This window comes from Hyperoodon ampullatus (genome assembly GCF_949752795.1).
Source record: "Hyperoodon ampullatus genome assembly, chromosome: 3".
Lineage (NCBI taxonomy): Eukaryota > Metazoa > Chordata > Mammalia > Artiodactyla > Ziphiidae > Hyperoodon > Hyperoodon ampullatus.
The window spans coordinates 10,336,896-10,356,673 of NC_136916.1; the positions used below are offsets into that span (position 1 = coordinate 10,336,896).

Here is a 19,778-nt window from a genome sequence, read left to right on the forward strand (position 1 = left end):
TTCCAAGGCACTTCCTTTATGTAATAACCTTAATGCCCAAGGGAAGGGATGAAGTTCATCTTCAAAGCCGCCCCCCGCCCCCCGCCCCGGCTTTGTTCTGTCCTCACAGACTCAACCCGTCAGCGAGGACGCCGCGGGCCTGGCAGAGCCGTTTCCGAGAAAGACGAAATCTGTGAAGTTACCCAGAAGGAGAGAGGAGGGGTCGGCGAGAGCTCAGGCGCAGTCGGGTCCACAGAAGGAGTCGCAAACAAGTGAACAAAGAGACCCATTGGGGGCCGGGGCCAGGGATGCCCAAACCGGCGGCTGGTGGGGGTGGAGGAGGCGGGAGCGCGGAGACGCGGCGTCCGAAGGGCTCTCCGCCCTCCGAGCACCAGAGGCTGGCCCGGGCACTCGAGGGGCGAGCACAGCGGGCAGCCGCTGCCAAGGCCAGGGCCGCGGCCCCAGCGCCCGATGGCGCAGCGCTCGAGGATCCCCCGCCTTGGCCCCGGCAAGCTCCGCAGTCTCGGGCACATGCCGACGGCGCTGGCCGCCGAGCAGCGGGGCTACACATGCTGAACGAGGCGCCGGCGCTGGGAGGTTTTGCGCAGAAGCCGCCTGTAGTCGTAGGGGCTGGCGGTGGGCCCGTTCTCCTCCTCCTCGCGGTCCCCCGCCGCCCAGCACCTGCGAGCGAGACCCGGGGCCGAGCGTCAGCGGCGCCACCGCGCGCCGCGCATCCCCGCCCAGCCCGAGTCAGGCGGGTCCTCCTCCCACACCTCCCACCAAACTGCGGGCGTTTAATAACCGCACGTTCAAAACAGCAGGGCAGTGACCAAACGGATCTGCGACATCGCCTCAGCAGGTTTTCAAAACTCCTGAGCAAGGCGCAGAAGGGTTGGTGGAACCTGGATGTTTGAACGACAGCTAAGTAAAGCATCAGAAGGTGTAGTTCAGAAAGGCGAGTTTGGTTTGGCTTGAAATAAATTCACAACCAATAAACAAACACTTTAGCACGTTCTGGTCAAACAGGAAACTCAAGGTGCTTATACAGACAACCATCATTTTGCAACTGCTCAGTTGTTTCCTTAAAACGTTGCCCCCAAATCTGACCCACCCCTCTGTTCGCCGCAAGGAGTGGGCCCTGTCAGCTTTTTTAACGTTTCCACGTTTTCAGGGAGGCTGCTGGGTCACCTTCCTGAACCCACTGCTGGGAAGCCCTGCCAACGTTTACCTTTAGGGTCTGCAGCTTGCCTGGGGAAGTGGGGAGCTCCCTAAAATGCAGCTAGAGTCATTCTTTCATTTATTCATGGAGCACCTACTAAGCATCAGCCACCAGTGTAGGTGATGGGTGAACACAAGTCCCTGCTTTCCCAGCGTTTATAGTCTAGTGGGGAGAGGACCATGGACAGCTCCAGTACACCGGGGGCGGGAGGTCTACAGAGTCTACAGAGCAGTAAAGCAGGTTCATGGGGAAAGGCTGACGGGTGTGTGCCTGTGTGTGCCTGTGTGCCTGTGTGTGTGTGCCTGTGTGTGTATGCCTGTGTGTGTGCCTGTGTGTGTATGCCTGTGTGTGTGCGTGCCTGTGTGCCTGTGTGTGACTGTGTGTGTGCGTGTGTGCCTGTGCGTGTGTGCCTGTGCGTGTGTGTGTCTAAGCAATTACATAGAGGGCGATCAGGAAAGGCCTCTCTGATAAGGTGACATGTGACGAGAGGCCTGAAGGAACGGGAGGAGAGAGCCAGGCGGATCTCTTGGGGAAGGGCCATCACTCCAGGATGATGCAAGACCCACGTAAATGTCCCAAGATGAGTGTGTGTATTGTGTTCATGGCACAACAAGGAGGCCACTGCGGCTTGAGTGGAGCAAGCGAGGGGGAGGACAGTGAGGGATGAGAGCAGGAGGGATGAGGGGACAGTGTGACAGACAACACAGAGCTTTGAGACCATGGCAAGAATTTGAATTTTACTTAGAGCAAGAGACAAATTGGAGGTTTCTGAGTTGAGTGATTCAGTGGAAGTAAGGAGGCCTGTTAAGAGACACTGCAATAGCCTAAGCGAGACTGGCAGGCTTAGGCTTGTGGAGGTTAGAATTGATCAAATTTTGGTTATCTTGGTAGGTCAATCTGGAAGAGTTTGCTGAATGGAATGTGGGGTGTAAAAGAAAGGAATCAAGAATGTCTCCAAGGTTTTTACCTTAAACCACAGGAAAAGTGAAGTTGCCATTTAACAAGATGGGAAAGGCTACAGGAGAGCCCCTCATGGGGGAGGGGAGATAAAGATTTTGGTTTCAGTTGTGCTAAGTTTGAGACACTTACTAGATATTCAGGAGAAGATATTCAAGGGAAGATACTGAATAGGCGGTTGGATACAAGCCCTGACCTACGCTAGAGATTTCAGTTTGGGAATTTTAGGTAAATAGATGATATTTAAGGTCATGAGAGTATGTGTTGATGATGCAAACAAAGGGCTGGGACTCTCCAGTGTTGAGGGGCCAGTGAAATGAGGAGGAATCAGCAAAGGAGAATGAAAAGCAGAGGGTGAGGTAGGAGGCCAATCAAGGGAAGGAGCTGCTGTCCTGGAGGCCAATGAAGAAAAGGTTTAAAGAAAGAGTGTCAAATGCTGCTGATAGGGTGACATAAGGATTGAGAATCATCACTGGATATGGTGACCTTGACAGGGACAGTTTCCATGGAGTGATGGGAATGGAAACTCGAGTATGGTGGCTCAAGAAAGGATGGGAAGAGAGGCCCAGGAGGAGGTAGGATCTCGCCCATCTATATCTACTCTTCTGCTGTAATGAAGAGCAGGAATACGGGTGCTCTGGAAAGTCAAGGATGACTTCCAGATCGAGTCAAGGGTACTTTTTATGATGCGTCCAATTGGATCATGTTCACAGGCTGTCAGAAATGATTTGGTAAAGAGAACAAACATTCAAGGTGCAGAAGAGAGAGGGGACAGTTGCAGGACAATGTTCTGGTGGACATGGAAGGACTAGGATTCAGTGCACAACGGGAAGGTTTGGTCTTAGCTACAAGGACAGTCATCCATGTTATCACTGACTACCTTGCACTTGTTTTCATTCATTCAAATTCATGAGACACTCAAATCATCCTTGCTTTTGTCCCTGATTCCCAGACCTGCTCATACCTTCCTGGTGTACTTGGGTGGTGTGTGTGTGCATGTTCATATATATATATATTTATTTATCTGAACACACTATATATAGAGTATGTATTGTATAATATATATAAATATTTTATCAGAATGTATTAGCATCTATATAAAATATGTACTATATATTTCTATATAGGATAAATATATAATATTTATTAGATCATAATTTAATATATGTAATAAGATATATAAAATATTCTTTCTACAATAACATCTTCCAACATATAGCTTGGCCTGAAGTTTCTCTAATTGTCCCAAAAGGTCCTTTAGAGCTGTTTTTCTGTTTTGTTTTTGTTTTCTATTTTAAAGCCAAGATCCTATCAAGGTTGACCTACTGCACTTGGTTATTTTGTCTCTTTAATCTTCCTTAGTTTAGAAATATCCCACCTTGGAGTTACCTGTCTGCATGGTTAGATAAGAATCCTTTCTCTCTCGAGTCCAGATCCTCAGATACAGTTATAAGGATCGTATCTTGGGCACAACTGCATTACTCCCTCCTCAAGCACCCAGCGTGGGTGCTAAAGGTTATCAGCTCTAAATTCAAAAAGGCCTGTGTTCAAATTCTAACCCCATCATTTATTATCTAGGTGACTGTTTGCAGTATGAAACTAAGCAGGCTTAGCTTCCTCATCTGTAAAACAGGGCAAGGAGAGTAACCATCTCGCTAGCTCCTGTGAGGGTTAAATGAGATAAGAGCAAAGGTTACAGGATAAGAGCACAGCCTAGCACACCTCGAGCGAGCACTCCGCTGAGGTGAGCTCCCAGCTTCCAGTCTAGGGAACTGCCTCGACATCCACAGACGCCGCTGGAATACCAGGGAGTGGACACGGTCACAGCAGATGTGTGCCTGCCGCTGCGGGGAGGGGAGAACACGCCTGAGGGGAGGCAGACTGGCTTGTTAAAACGGGAAGCAGGTGCGTCAGTGAGAAGCCATTTGAGCAAGGAGTGAAAGCCCTTGGATTTTAGTTCACTCACTCAATGTGGGACTTCAGGCAAGTCCCTTAATCTCTCGGGCACTTGGTATTCTCCCACATAGAACTCTGTGGTTGGACCAGAACATCTCTAAGCTCCAAGATGGAAGAATACATCTTCTTTTGGAGACAAGGGGCACAAATCATAGTTCAGGTCAGTTCTGGACAAGCAAATAAAGATGATGACGGCCACCATTTATGGAACACCTCCCCGGCGCCATGTCTCGCATTAAGCGCCCCGCATTCATTGTTTCATTTAATCTCTCCAACAACACGGCGAGGCAACTAGTAAATCCTTTTGCAGATGTGAAAACGAAAGCTTAAAGAGGTCTAGTAACACGGCAAGGTCACTCAGCTACTAAGTGGCAGAATCGGGACCCAAATCTAAGACCATCTCGCTCCAAAGCCTCTTCTCTTAACCACACAGCACACTGTAAAAGAGGCAGCTATGGGGGGGTCTGCGTGCCCTGGGCTGACAGGGGGTTCACTTAGGAGTTTGGAGAAACAGCTTTTCATTGCCTGGTGCTGCTCCCATTTCTCATACACCACATGTCCATCTTATCATGTGCCCTCAATTTCAAAACTTTACAAAGCATTTTTGGGGGAAAGAAAAAAACATTCCCAAAGTAGTAAGTAAACTACAAATGGTTTAAGTTAAATGTCAAACAAAGTTGGTGGCAAAGTGAAAATCAAATCCAAAATACATATTTCTGCATGAATATTTCTCCCCAATTTTTTTTTTGGTCTGACATCACTGATTCTGAGAAATTACACAGCATAATCAAGAAACCAATAAGTAAATAAAATCACACTGGTTAGAGCTTAAACACAGGTTTTGGATATTATTAAACACAGATATTGTTTATAATTATATAGTATGACCATATAATTTATCATCCAAACCAAAGAACTTTTAAAAGGGAGTGATCTTGATTACACCAAGAAAACAGGTAAAAACTGGGATTGTGCTAGAAAAACTGGGATGTCTGATTACCCTACCATAATCCTTATGATTTTACTTTTAAACAACACATCAATCATAAGATTCAATGCTCAGTAAGAATGCTTTGTCATTAGTCCATACATAAATGAAAATGCTTCAGAAATGGAATAGTGAGTATAAAATTGAAAATGCTATACTTCAACATACGTTTATTACCTTTCATCAGCTTTAAAACATTGTTTCTGGAGTTCTTGCTGTTGTCTTCGTTCTCTTAAACTAAGGTTGTGTTCCTCTGGTCCAGGATGACTGGGCAAAATTTCCTTATAATAGAAATCTTCCAAATCTAATAATTTTCCCTGACTGCAAATGAACACATAAACACACCACAGTATCAAGCTGTCTACTCACTTAAACTTACAAGATACTTGTTTTCTTCGTTTAAAGTATTTACGATAATTAAGCAGTAACACATGTATGTCAATAGGAATGAGAGAGGTCTTGAAATGTGCAAAAACAGTATATACCATAAATTAAAAAGAAAAACAAACCCCTCACTTCTTACCTTTAAGAGGGCATTAGCTGCTGGAACAGCTTTTCCAAGTTCTACCACATTCAACTTGGCACAAAACTAGCAGTTACTAGATAGCCGGTGATTATAATGCTCATTTGGCCAGTCTACATCAGGACTCACAACTGACCCTTGGGCCACCATGAGGAAAGCTGACCCTTATGTACTAACGCAAGCATTTCCCAATTTTACCAGCCCACTGAGGCACACCATGTGTCATGATCTTACCTTACTTCCTTCACAGGTAACTTTCTGTCCTTCCCTACCCCTTTGTCTTTAGGGGATTAATTTCTGTGCTAGATTTTAATTTCTGCACACAACACACACACGGGTGTGTCCTCAACCATTTTCATTCTTGGATCTAGTCAAACTACACTATGGTTCCTGTGGTGCTTGGTATCTCTGGTCTGATGGAACTTCATCTAAGGTCAACAGGTGTAAGTCTGAAAAACTACTGGGTGTTACAGTACTTTGGGGAAAAGTGATTTTCAAGTTAAGATACCAATCTGTAAATGAACTTTCAGAATGCCACTGATTCATAAATCAGGAACTCTGTGTCCACTCATCCTTAATAGAAGAACCCTCAATTGTTTTGAGCACTGTCCGGAAATTAGTTGCTTGAAATATAATATTAAAAGAGTATAAAAGCACTGGTGGGCTGAAATGTTACAGGGAAAGAGGAATAGTGTGAACAGACGTGGGCCACACACGCAGGTGACATAAACCTCATCTTCCTAACAAACACACAAACATTATAAAAAGTGATTTAGCTTGTCTTGAAGAACAAAAAAGTACAAAGAGTTTGGGGAAAGAAAGTTCATGAACATGAGCATGCTCAAACTGCTCAATCAAAACCATATTAATGGGACAAGAAAAGCAAATTTCCGTACTGGACGGTACAATTTATTAAAAACTGTTTGAGTTCTCAGGAAATAACTTGCACTGTGTTATCTCAGTCTATTTCCGATAGGTAAGATCTTATAAATTACATATAAACCTCATATTTATAATATAAATGTATTGAGAGCACACTACTTCCCAAAATCTATCCACATAAAATGGGTGGTTTTTAATCATAATTTGAACATATGGATTTATATTTTGGTTTGATAAGATGACATTAAAAGTTAGACATAATAATTACCTATCTTTCCTTGATCTTCGTTTTTCTTCTTGGATTGACTTCTAAACAGAATAGAATAATTAAAAAAGACTCTATATATTATGATCTTAAGATTAATTTATATATTACTATAGTATTAACATATAAATTTATTCCTATAAAGCTGATTTAGAAATAAGCAAGTGGATAAAATGTATTTACAATCTAAAGAAATTTTACTCAATTAAAAATTTTAATTTACTCAAATTTTACTAATTATGAATTTGTGTTGTTTTTTTTTAACCAGGCCGGGAATGAAATTAATCTTTGCATCCCACATAAAAAAAGAGTTTACCACACAGTGGTGACCCGTCTACACAAGATTACATAACGTGTATCTACCTACAAATGGGGACAAAATGTCAGACTTTCTGGAAAGTCTATCTCTCTATCACAAATGTAGTTGTATTTAGGCAGGTTAATTAGGCCGCTTTGATGTCATCCTTGTCTGCAGGTAAAGCAGATGGGTGGAGAGGTAGGGCAGCTGCAACAGGACACAGAAGGATGGAAATCTGACTCATGAACCTATAGGAGCCCACTTATGGCATAAAAGTAGCAGCATGGATGACACATATGTTCACTGCAACATGTTTTTTCATAATTGGGAATTTGATGTATCACGGCACACTTTAGAATGTTTAAGTATAGAAATAACTAGATATATTTTAATCAGTCATTCAATTTGAACACACAAAGTGGTATTTCATTTCATCTTACATACAAAGCAGTATTCTCTTTTGTATTGTGACATTAGTCATGTGTTTCACTGTGTTCTAGCTCAATGCATTTGAACTCCTATATTTACATGTTGAAAAGAAGATATATGTCTTTTAGGCTGAGAAAACAAATACCACACTCACCGTGAACAAGCTTAAGATATTATAATTGTGGCAACCCTAATGCAAGTATCAAGTTGGGTGGCACCATAAAAGTGCAAGATAATAAAAATGGCAATTAATAATGGTTTGTGGGCTTCCCTGCTGGCGCAGTGGTTGAGAGTCCGCCTGCTGATGCAGGGGACACGGGTTCATGCCCCAGTCCGGGAAGATCCCACATGCCGCGGGGCGGCTGGGCCTGTGAGCCACGGCCGCTGAGCCTGCGCGTCCGGAGCCTGTGCTCTGCAACGGGAGAGGCCACAACAGTGAGAGGCCCGCGTACCGCAAAAAAATAAATAAATAAAAATAAAAAACAATGGTTTGTAAATATCTAGCGTTTTCCCAAGTTATCCTTAGACATACTGAATCATTTTTTCTCATAATTTATCATTTGTAATAACTTAAAATGTTAGATGAGGCAAATAGTTCATAGTTTCTTTTATTCTTATCATTGGTATTTTAGTGGGTGGATGAGGTGGCAGTGAATGCTTTCCTGCACCAAGTCTGGGAGTGGACCATTCAGGAAGTAACAATGTTAGGGGCAGGACACCAATTACATTCCTGTCCTCTTTCCCCTTTCCTGTTACTTCACATTCTTGAGCCAGTGCCCTAGGCTAGGAGGTGCTTACAAATAATGCAATTACCAGCATAGGCACAACGGCCCCTAGCAGTTCAGTTAATGATCCCTGGGAGCAGGGTGGTGTTTGCTGTGGTGGTTGCTTTAATAGGAGAGGTCCTGCCTCCTTGATCCATTATCTGAAAGAAATGTCTCTCTTGTCCTTGATAACCATTTTCTATAATCCAAAATAATGCTGATTAACAGAGATCCCCTTTCTACAACCAAGAATCAAATAACGTTCCACCCTGGCGAGGACCCCTTTTTATTCTGGATCAGCATTTCCATCTGGGAGATGGTGTGTACAAGTTGGTTCTCAGTTACAGGAATTCTTAGAAGAGTAAATACTGTCTGGGCTTAGTTCTCTCTTGCCTGTGCTAGAATAGACTAATGAAATGTAATTCAATGATATATTTTTCCAAAAATTATTTAAGATGGTTTATAATAGAAGCAATTATGTAATCAAGGTAATAAAATAGGAGTTGTAAATAAGGAACAAAGGGGGAAAAAGAAATGAGTGTTAAGATAGAGCTTTACATTAAGTTGTCTCTCAGTCCCCTAGGCTCTAGGGCTAAAGGGATGTATGAAATGGCATTATTGATCATGAAGAAGGATATTGCATTTCCTGGAAGAGGATTTAATATGAATTTTATCACACAGGACTTTATATCAGGAGCATTTACACACACACCTCGGAGATATTGCAGGTTTGGTTCCAGGCTACTGCAATAAAGCAAATACTGCAATAAAGCAAGTCACACACATTTTTTTGGTTTCCCAGTGCATATAAAAGTTACGTTTACACTCTATTATAGTCTATTAAGTGTGCCATAGCATTATGTCTAAAAAAATGCATACCTTATTTTAAAAATACTTTATTGCTAGAAATGCCATAAAACTGCCGGTGGAGGGTTTGAAATACTACAAGAATTACCAAGAGACAAAGAGACAGGAAGTGAGCAAATGCTGTTGGGAAAATGGTGCCAATAGACTTGCTGAATGCAGGGTTGTGACAAACCTTCAATTTGTAAAAAAAAGAAAAAAGAAAAAAAGAAAAGGCAGTACCTGTGAAGCACAATAAAATGAGATATGCCTGAATTACTAAGACCAATGATGTTTGCAATCAGAGTTTTGATATGACAAATTACAAACCTGAAATTTTAAATGCAAAAAAAGAAGCAAATGTCCTATGGCAGTTTCTTATCAAACTAGAGTAAAGAAGAGAGAAAGACAAGGAAACAGAGATGACTTACGGAGGAGATATCCAGTGAGGAGGTTTCTTGAGGAGGCCTTTGAAAGAACAGAGGGCTGAGCTCAGAGGACTGAAGAAGCCATTCCTCAGTCACTGCATCTCACTCCCTCTCCCTCCCACCTGACATAAAGAAATACATTTTATCGTAAGACTTTAAAATTCACCATTACATCATGGCGGACTCAGTCTTACTTCCCTTTTGGAAATACACGAATATATAATGTATTCAGAGGCCTTCGCAAGGATGAAGAGGGTAGCCAAAATGTAGACATAACAAAAAAGGGACCTGGGAGTGGCCAAACCACCTACTGCTGTGATTGAGGGAAGGGCCCAGAAAAATAATGGGACCGGAAGGGACTTGTGATGTGACGGGGTCCATTACTCACTTCTTGAGGAAGCTGTTGGCATGGAGTCATTTTGCTGATGGCTGCACAGCTTCTACGTGTTAGAGCAGACACCACACGCTGTGACAATGGGGCGTGAGTGTTCAGCTAATGTTCTCTCCTCCACAGCCACGTTTCTAAGCTTCAGCTTACTCTTATTTTGGACACGACAACAGCAACATTCACCAGATGTAGGAGATTAAGAGCATCAAATCATAGAAGAGAGCTAGTATTGATGTTAAGGCAGTCGGAATGACCATACTAAGTGGTGACATCCAAGGAGAAATGAACGCTATATTAATAGGTGAGACATCTGTCAGCACAGCTGCTCGTGTCGGGCAAGCATAAGGGGTGTCTTGTCCACAGCTCGGCAGCCTGAGAGCCTCGTCTAAAGTAAGTTGTGTGTTATTTAGCAAATAGTCTCATGACGAGCAACAGTGGGGCCATAAGAGTGAGCAAAGTCCCTGCCTTCCAGAAGCTTCTAGTCCACAGGGGAGAATCAGCCAGGAGACAAGCAGATACATATCTATACCTGCTGTGAAGAAAAATTAAGTAGGGCCAGGAAGATACAGAGAGACAGGTGCTACATTAGATACGGCTGTCAGGGAGCCTCTCTGATAAGCATAGTTCTGAATAAAGTACAAACATTTTTGCTCACTACAGTGACCTGGGTCATGAAGAAAAGGTTTAAAATGTGCAGTATAATGTATTTGAGAAGGATGTTTGTGAAAAACATTTAAAAGTACAGAGAATGTTTTGATGGTTAAAGGGGGTAGGGCTCCATCACAGCTATAAATTTCACTTACGTGTAACACCCCAAATCGGGGTAAAGGCCAGATAAATATGAACCCATGGTGTGTTTTCACTTCAAATAATATACTAGTTTTCTATGTTTCACTGAAGCCACAGATTTCAAGACTCAGGGTTATAAAAAGGTTTCCAGTCACTGATAAATTAAGATGCATGAAAACACTTTATACTCATTTTAAAAATAATAGTACAATGACAAAGTAAGCTTCTTGGGGGCAGGGACTCATTTGTGAATCAGCTATATATATATATAGCTCAATCAGTCTGCTGTATACCTGAAACTAATAAAACATTATAAATCAACTATAGTTCAATTAAAATTGTTTTGAAAATAAATTAAAAAATAAGTAAAATTGACTGTGGTGATGGTTGTACAACTCTGTGATTATACTGAAAACCATTTAATTGTGTATTTTAGATGGATATGTGTAGGTACCCATAGTATATAAGTGTGTGCATATGTACCTATAGTATAAAAGGGTGTGTGTATGTACCCATGGTATATAGGAAGGTGTGTGTGTGCATACCCACAGTATATAGGGAGGTGTGTGTGTATGTACCCATAGTATATAGGGAGGTGTGTGTGTACATACCCATAGTATATAGGGAGGTGTGTGTGTATGTACCCATATTATATAGGTGAATGTATATATACATATGACTGCCTTTGTGAATCATGTGGAATACGTAAAACAAAGACTAGGTATTCTGATATTTGAGTTTGGAGTCAGAGGGAGAATCTGAGCCAGAGACCAGGATTCAGGAATCAGTAGAAACTGATGTCATGGCAGCTGATCAGACTGTCCGAAGGCAATGAGATGAGAAGAGAATCTAAGATTGAATCCTAGGCAACACCAAGGGAAAGAGGACCCTTCCAAAGACACTGGAGAGAAATCAGCAGAGAGAAGGGAGAGGACTGGGAGATGGCTGATTTGCAAGTCAACCTTCATGTATTGCTGGGGAGGTGGGGAACTTAATTCCAACTCATGGGAAACATTCTCTGGGCTCTGTAGGGACATGGAAGGTTGTTGCTGTCTTCACTGTGGCAGCAGGAAGTGAGAGAGGGAATAAGTATAGTAAATGGAAGGACCAGCAGGTGCAAAGGACTCAGGAGCGTGGGAGGCCACGCACTGGCAGAGGTGCCAGCAGTTAACTCTGGCCAGTGGGCACGGGGGCGAAGAGTGGTCCTGGGTCCCATAAGGAAGGAGTCTGCACTTGATGCAGGAGTTGCCGAACCATTAAAGGGACTCTCCAGGGAGGAACACAATCAAATTTATGGTTTAGAGAAATGTTCTGGTATGGCTTGCAGAGGCTGAGATTAGAAGCAGTTAGGTGGGGCCTGAGCTACTCCAGGTGAGGAATGAGATGGTCTGAAATAGGGTAGCTGCCGTGAGGCCAGAAGCAGAAGATGAATCGGAGTGAGCCTTTGTGGGGAGAAGTCACACTTTAGCAGGACTGAGCAGCAGGCAAGATTCAGGGTGCCTCGCAGTTTTGCTGGTTTAGGTAACCGGGCAGATGCTGGTGGCATTCACGGAGAACAGGAACCTAGAGGGAGGGCAGGCTGGCAGGGGTGATGCCGAGAGCTCCCAGGCTGCTCCCCGTGAGTCAACAGGAGCTGGGAAACCAAAAGACCTCAGTACAATTAATGGCCCCGACAGCTAAGAGGTGCCTTATCTGTGTCTCAGGATCCTGATCTGTGAGATGGGGATGCCACCCTCCAGGCTCTCAGATTCGATCTCACCACGTGTGTGAACACACCTCACTCTAGGCCTGGAATTTAAAAGGTGCTCAATAAACGTCTCGTCCTCCTCCTTCCTTCTCCCCGGCCATGTACGCTAAGGTTCCTCCCTGGAGAGCTCCTGCTGTGATGCCCTGCTCTTTCTGGGTTGATATTTGCACAGCAGCTCAGATTACAGGACCAGAAGAGAAAACTGCTGGGAGGGCACAGGGGTTACAGGGCTGCGGGAGAGGTGTGGACCCTGAGGAAGAGGGGTTGGAGGACAGCCAAGTGCCCAGACTGTCAGCCAAGGGAGGGGCAGGTAAGCAGAAACCGAGGGGCATCTCCTTTGCAAAGCCCTCCCTTTTGACGGGACTAGTGTGGTGGGTTTCCACGCTGGTTGTTAGGGGTGCTACGGCTCCTACCTGATAATGAAAGTGAGCCACTTACATGTAGGAGAGAATAGTACGTGGAGTCTTCAGGGTTATTTAGTGTTTTGGGTTTCCGGGGCCGCCTTGGGGGTCTCAATATTTTCGGCCCCTCTCCTTTGGAGATACCTACAAGAAAGGTGATCATAAACAAGCACTCAGTTACAAAGGCTAGTATCAAGCACTGTTTACCCTTTGTGTTAAATAACAAATTATAGGGCTTCCCTGGTGGTGCAGTGGTTAAGAATCTGCCTGCCAATGCAGGGGACACAGGTTTGAGCCCTGGTTCGGGAAGATCCCACATGCCGCAGAGCAACTAAGCCTGTGCGCCACAACTATTGAGCCTGCGCTCTAGAGCCTGTGAGCCACAACTACTGAGCCCACGTGCCACAACTACTGAAGCCCACATGCCTAGAGCCTGGGCTCCGCAACAAGAGAAGCCACCGCACTGCAGTGAAGAGCAGCCCTGCTCACCGCAACTAGAGAAAGCCCACACACAGCAATGAAGACCCACTGCAACCAAAAATTAAATAAATAAAAATTTATTTTAAAAAACCCAAAAAAACCAAAACAAATTATATACATAAAACTGGGGCAAAAACTGGGAGAAAGAGGAAATTCCTTTGTTCCCCCCACAAAATCTTATTATATTCCTCATCATGTGTTTCCTTCCGATTGTCTGGTGATCTAGGATTTTGAGAAGTAAGGGGAAGAGAAGACAGGGAAGAAAAGAAATGCACAGTTTGATAATGTGGAATAGCAGCTGAGGGTGGATGGAGCGAGCAGACAAAGCTGCCATAACATCTCTAGGAAGGAGGATTATGCTCATAGCATCTTGTTGTCTCCTTGCCTCTCCCTGTCACTGGCACTACAGAGTGACCCATCCATCCATCCATCCATCCATCCATCCAAACACTGCATGATCCTCATTTTTAAAGTACCACCTCATATTATGACCCAAGCCAAGAGACAGCTCAACTGCAGGCTGGACAAATATTCACCAATATTTAGAATCTCAAACGATTAGAATGTTCAGATTGGACTTTAAAAACCTCGGCCAAGAAAGAATTAGGTCTGTCCTCTTCTCCCTGCTCTTTCTTTGATAGAGCCAAGTTCTCAAATCCGCAGCAACATCATCAGAGTTTCTGATGATCTTCACGCTTTGCTGTCAGTGCTTGTTACAAGTGGCTTTATGTCTACAGAGTTAATAGGCCGCTTACAAACAATTTCTGTCTATTTTTCATGATTCTTGACCACCCCATCCCCTAAGTGCATTTGTGATAAATATATCAGGGTTGGGCTGGGAGTGGGGTATGGGTGCTTACTGGAGAATGGCTTACATTCAACAGATATCTGAGCACACATTTCTTAGCCGGACTTTAAGGGCATCAATGGATCATTATTGCATATAATAATGGGGCAACAATAATTCCTAATCCTCAGAGATAGAAATACACAGAGGAACTGAATTGTTCCAAACGATTCTAATCAGATCAAGTCAAATCTATCAAATCAATGAATGCTCCATACTTACTATGTGTAAGCAGCCTTGACTGGCGGCGTAAGACCGCTCCAACCAGGATGGAGACTCACAGATGCCTAACTTCCTAGTCCCAGCCCCAGCTCACTGTGTGAACATATTTATCACAAGAGCATTCATATCCTAACGTTATCCAACTCATTCATTTTAAAATTTATGGGAAATTGCTGGATGACAAAGATAGATCAGCTAGTTGGGAGTATGTCATCGTGGTGTAAGGCATGGAACAGTGCAAACCAGGACAATCATTCATTACCGTCCTTTTTAGAATAAAACAAAAGAAAACGGGATCTTTGTTAATGAGACCACGTTATTAGAGATCAGTTATAGATAGGAGGAGTAAATGTACTTTTCCAACCAATCCCTGGAGGTTCATCTCCCATTCTCTCTCTCGCTTTTCCTCCAAAGGAGTAGACAGAGGAGGTGGAGGGAATCCAGATACCGGAGCCTTAGCCGAATCCTGTCTTAGACCATCACAGGCGCGAGGAAAGATGGTAAAACCTGAATTTTCGCCACCACAAATAACAGTGGTCTTTTATTATTTTCCTTCTCCTTATTTATCCTCTCTCCCAGCGCTGATTTTTTTTTTTTTTTGCGGTACGCGGGCCTCTCACTGTTGTGGCCTCTCCCGTCGCGGAGCACAAGCTCCGGACACGCAGGCTCAGCGGCCATGGCTCACGGGCCCAGCTGCTCCGCGGCAATGTGGGATCTTCCCGGACCGGGGCACGAACTCGTGTCCCCTGCATCGGCAGGCTGACTCTCAACCACTGCGCCACCAGGGAAGCCCCAGGGCTGATTATTAAACAGCTCTTATTGGCTCTTGCCAAGTTTTATTATTTTTAAATGTATTGGCCATATCCACTTATATATCTTATTTGAGTCTGAATGGCAAGAAACATTAAAATATAGTATCAAGTTATTATGTTTTTAGAAACATAAAGGTGACCAGGGACTAAATTGTAACTTGACTTTAATATTATTTAAAGTCTGAATTAAAATATCAGAATATTAGTACTGTAATAACAATTAATTAAATTTAAGGTGGCAAAGAACCTGAATAAATGCCATGAAAGGGAAAAACAAACAGATTCTGGGAATAAAAGAAGTCTTGCTCCTTCTTCATTTTCTCATCAAATGTTGCCATTCTATCTGATTTCTATCACCAGGACTCTGTAGAACCTGCCTTCTAGACAGTCAAGGGTGACCACTTTATTGCCAAAGCCAAAGGCCACTTTTCTGTCCTTATTATCTCTGACTTCATCACCATTTAACATTATCGACCACCCCTTCCCTTCATGACTGAGAGTGAGGTTCCTGAGGGCAAGACACCTTATCTCATTTACCTTTGTATGCCTGGCACTTAAGGAAATGCCTGACACATAGTAAGTGCTTAATAAAAGTTTGCTGGATGAGTAAACAATCCTTTGCCTCCTGGGATGAATCATGGTGCTCCCAGCTCCTTGTACTTTGCACAATGACCCCCTACAGATGACTTCCCAATCCATAACTCGGCTAGAAACTCTCATCCACCAGAGCTCAGCCCTAATTTCCTACCCCTATTGAATACTTGCATCTCAGACTCAGGTGAGTCAGGGGTCATCTTTCTTCTCCATCCAAGATTCTGTACACCACAACCTTAATGGCACTGTATTTCTGTCCCCCAGGTTTGTAATACTGATGTCACCCTTGCCTTATTCCTCTTCTTCATTTCCTAGAAGCAGGCAATCAGCAAATTCTGTCAACTTTTTTGACACATTCTTTGAAATGCCTAATACTCATTCACTAGTTCTTTTTTTTTTTTTTTTTTTTTTTTGCAGTACGCGGGCCTGTCACTGCTGTGGCCTCTCCCGTTGCGGAGCACAGGCTCTGGACGCGCAGGCTCAGCGGCCATGGCTCACGGGCCCAGCCGCTCCGCGGCATGTGGGATCTTCCCGGACCGGGGCATGAACCCGTGTCCCCTGCATCGGCAGGCGGACTCTCAACCACTGCGCCACCAGGGAAGCCCAGATCCACTAGTTCTTCTTGCTTACCCTTGCTACCACCCTGGGCTAAACTGCTCATTTAACAACCGTGGCAGCGTTTTAATGCGCTCTGTGCTTTAACTCACAAATGAAAACCAGATTTTCCTTCCTTAAATACCACGATGAAATTTCACTTTCCAAATATTCATGATGCTTTTTTCCTTCTTCATTAAACCAAAACCTCTCCTAAATCCAAGTTACTTACAATCTCAGCCATTCCAATTTATCTCCCACTTCCCCCCAAAATGAACTACCTCCTCTGGTCAGCCTCGTTACCTAACTGGAACCCCAGCACACCATGTTTAGAGCTGTAACTTTGCTTATTCTCATCTTCTCATAGAAAGGTTTTTCATGGCCTCACTGAAATCTTAAGCATCCTTCAACGCCTGTCTCCACCTCCACCTCTTCCGTGAAGCTTTCACAGATGGCCCAGTGATCTTCATCTCACGTGAACGTCAACGGTACTCACAGGCTGTGCAATTTATTTGAAACGTGTTATGGGCTGAATTGTGTCCCCTCAAAATTCATACAGTGAAGTCCTAACCCCCAGTTCCTCAGAATTTGAAGGTGTTTGGAGAAAGGGTCTTCAAAGTGAGGTCACTATGGCCTCACTAATTCAGTATGCTCGGTGTCCTCGTAAGAAGAGGAGATTAGGACACAGACACACACAGAAGGAAGACCATGCGAAGACAGAGGGAGAAGATGGCATCTATAAGCCAAGGAGAGACCGCAGAAGAAACCAAACTTGCCAACATGTTGACCTTGGACTTCTAGCTTACAGAGCTGTGAGGAAATAACATTTCTGTTGTTTAATCCCCCAAGTCTGTGGAACTTTGTTATGGCAGCCCTAGCAAAATAATGCAACACTTAATCTCATATTTCTTACTGCTTACTATTTTTACCTATGACTTTAAAAAAATAGTGGGACCATATGTTTTTGGATGGTGGGCATTATACCTTAGGAGCTGATGCCCTCATGCTTTTTCACTGGATATGTACAGGTGGCAGGTGTTTGGAGATGCTAAAAAGCCTAACTGAATCCATTTAAGCTTAGAGACACAGTGCTAAGTGAAGAGCAGACACTCAATATAATTTTCTTAACTGGATCACTATTGTCACCAGATATAAAAATAAATCCTGATTCTTCAAAGATAAATGTAAATGAAGGAACCCACAAACATCCTGAAAGAAAATCTGGATGACTTCATGAACAATCTAGGGGTACAAATGTCTTAACTAAAACTCAGAAGTCATAAAAAGGTAGCAAATGACTACAAAATACAGACCAACAGAAAAATGAGCAAAAGATGTAAACAGCAAGTTCAAGATGAGCAAATCCAAAAAGCCAACAAGCATGAAAGGCAAATGAGCTTGTTAGCAGACAAGACAATATGAATTAAAATAACAGTGTAATATCATTTTACTCCAGGCATATTAGCTAAGATTAAAAAGAAGGATAACACTGCTGGACAGGATGTCAGAAAAAGTGAATTCAAACAAATTGTTGAAGGAAACATCTTTTTAGGGCCTTTTAGGAAAGCAATCGATCAAAACCCAAAATGCCTTTCAACTCAACTACTCCACCCCTGGAGGCTTATCCCATAAAAATATCATCAGTATACAAGGACATTTTCAGAGACGTTTACTGCAACATTTTTCATAGTGGCAAAAAAATTGAAACAAAGTGAATACCTAACAATAGGGGAAAGGTTACATAAATTATTGTGATCTTCATATGCAATACCATATGGCTATTAAAAAGGATGATTTTTAGCTATACCTGTTGATGTACAGGGATTCCTGCTCAGGTAGTAAGGGAGAAAAGCAAGATGCATAATAAAATTATGACAAAAAATCTCTATATCTGTATGTGTGTGTAAGGGCATTTACACACATCTACAAAAGATATAAAAGAACACATGTTTTATAAGAGCTTCCTTGATGGGAAGAGTAATGTGGGTTGGAGAGGGAGAATGGTGGTGGGTGGGAGGGGGGAAGAAACAGGAAAAAAAGAAAATGAAAAAAATATTGCATTCAAAAGAATCCTGGAATGTATGGTATGGCCACATTTATGTAAAATTATAAATATGCATGAGGGCATGTGCATACTACAGAGATAAAAAAATCTCAAAATGTGCTGAATTTTCAGAATTTCCAGTTAATTCTTATATCTTGCAGAATTGACTTTTTTCTTCACCAGGATAATGCTAAATATTCTTAAAGGGTGTCTTCCCTTAAGACATGGCCATGTAACGTGGGCAGCCAGTAAGTGAAAATTATTGAGGAATGTATTCAACAGGGTCTGACCGTTCAGATTAAATTTCCCCAGGCTATTTTGTATTTTTGAAGAACAAACTGCCTGTGAGCTTATCAGCATACAAATATTTCAGAAAGGCGTTAAGTTTATTTTGCCCTCTAAATTTTTGTTCCTCTGGGGGAGCACAAACATTGCCTGCCAACGGCATTCTAACCCCTTAATTACAAAAGTGACATAAACATTTATAATCACAAATTACCAGCAGTGCATCAACGCTGACAATAGCAAAATTAGGTTTGCGACTATTTTGTATGATGTGCATGATACGTATTAACTGGTAAAGGTTGCTGCTATATTAAATAGCCAGAAGGTAAAGTATTTATTTATATTGTAGTTCTGGTAATAATTTCATTAAGCATTTGAGTTGATTAGGAATGCAATGAAAGGAAAAACATCTCAACATTTTGCATTCAGAAGAAAGAAGACAGATTTAAAACTCATTGCCAATATTTGCTCTAGAAAATTGAATTTCAGTATTATTCTCATTTTAATCATAATTATACTATTTTACTTAAGTAAACATGCAGAGTATAATTTGCAAAAGTATCCCATGTATAAATAGGATATTAGCAGCACAGAAATGCACTTATGTTATTGTAATATCTTCCTTAAGAAATCAATTTTTTAGTTTTTGTAAATTCCCATTTACAAATGGACAGTCATGAACTTTAAGCAATATAGGGACCCAGAGGAAATCTTAGAAGGGAGGAATCTTCACTGCTATTTGTTAAAGGCAAGATTCACCGTAGTCAGGTTCGCCACCTGTCTGCCTTTCACCTCATCTGCCCTCCAGCCAGGCGAGGCGCCTGTTCAGTGGTCTGGCTCACAGGCTCCCTCTGACCTTCTCAGCAGGGAGCTGTCAGCCTCCAGCCCCATTCAGAACTGCTCAAGTGATTCCTTTAGCTCTTCTTTTTCTATCAACTGAACACCGATGCCCTAGAGCCAACTCCCACCTGCCCTTATGCTACAGCTCATGGGCTTCAAGCTTTCTGCCACTCTGGTTTGAGTACTTTGCACAAGAACCTTGAA

General features: G+C 42.9%; 1 protein-coding gene across 1 annotated transcript in view; it reads right to left on the reverse strand.

Moving 5' to 3' along the window:
• Positions 1-542: 542 nt before the first annotated feature.
• Positions 543-19,778, reverse strand: part of MYO3A (myosin IIIA) — a gene marked incomplete at both ends in the record, with an annotated part of 156,467 nt that continues 137,231 nt past the window's right edge. Inside the window, 4 exons of the mRNA XM_079700501.1 lie at positions 543-660; positions 5,277-5,420; positions 6,773-6,813; positions 12,894-13,000. Coding sequence (XP_079556627.1) covers positions 543-660; positions 5,277-5,420; positions 6,773-6,813; positions 12,894-13,000 — 410 coding nt within the window. The remainder of the gene's footprint in view (positions 661-5,276; positions 5,421-6,772; positions 6,814-12,893; positions 13,001-19,778) is intronic.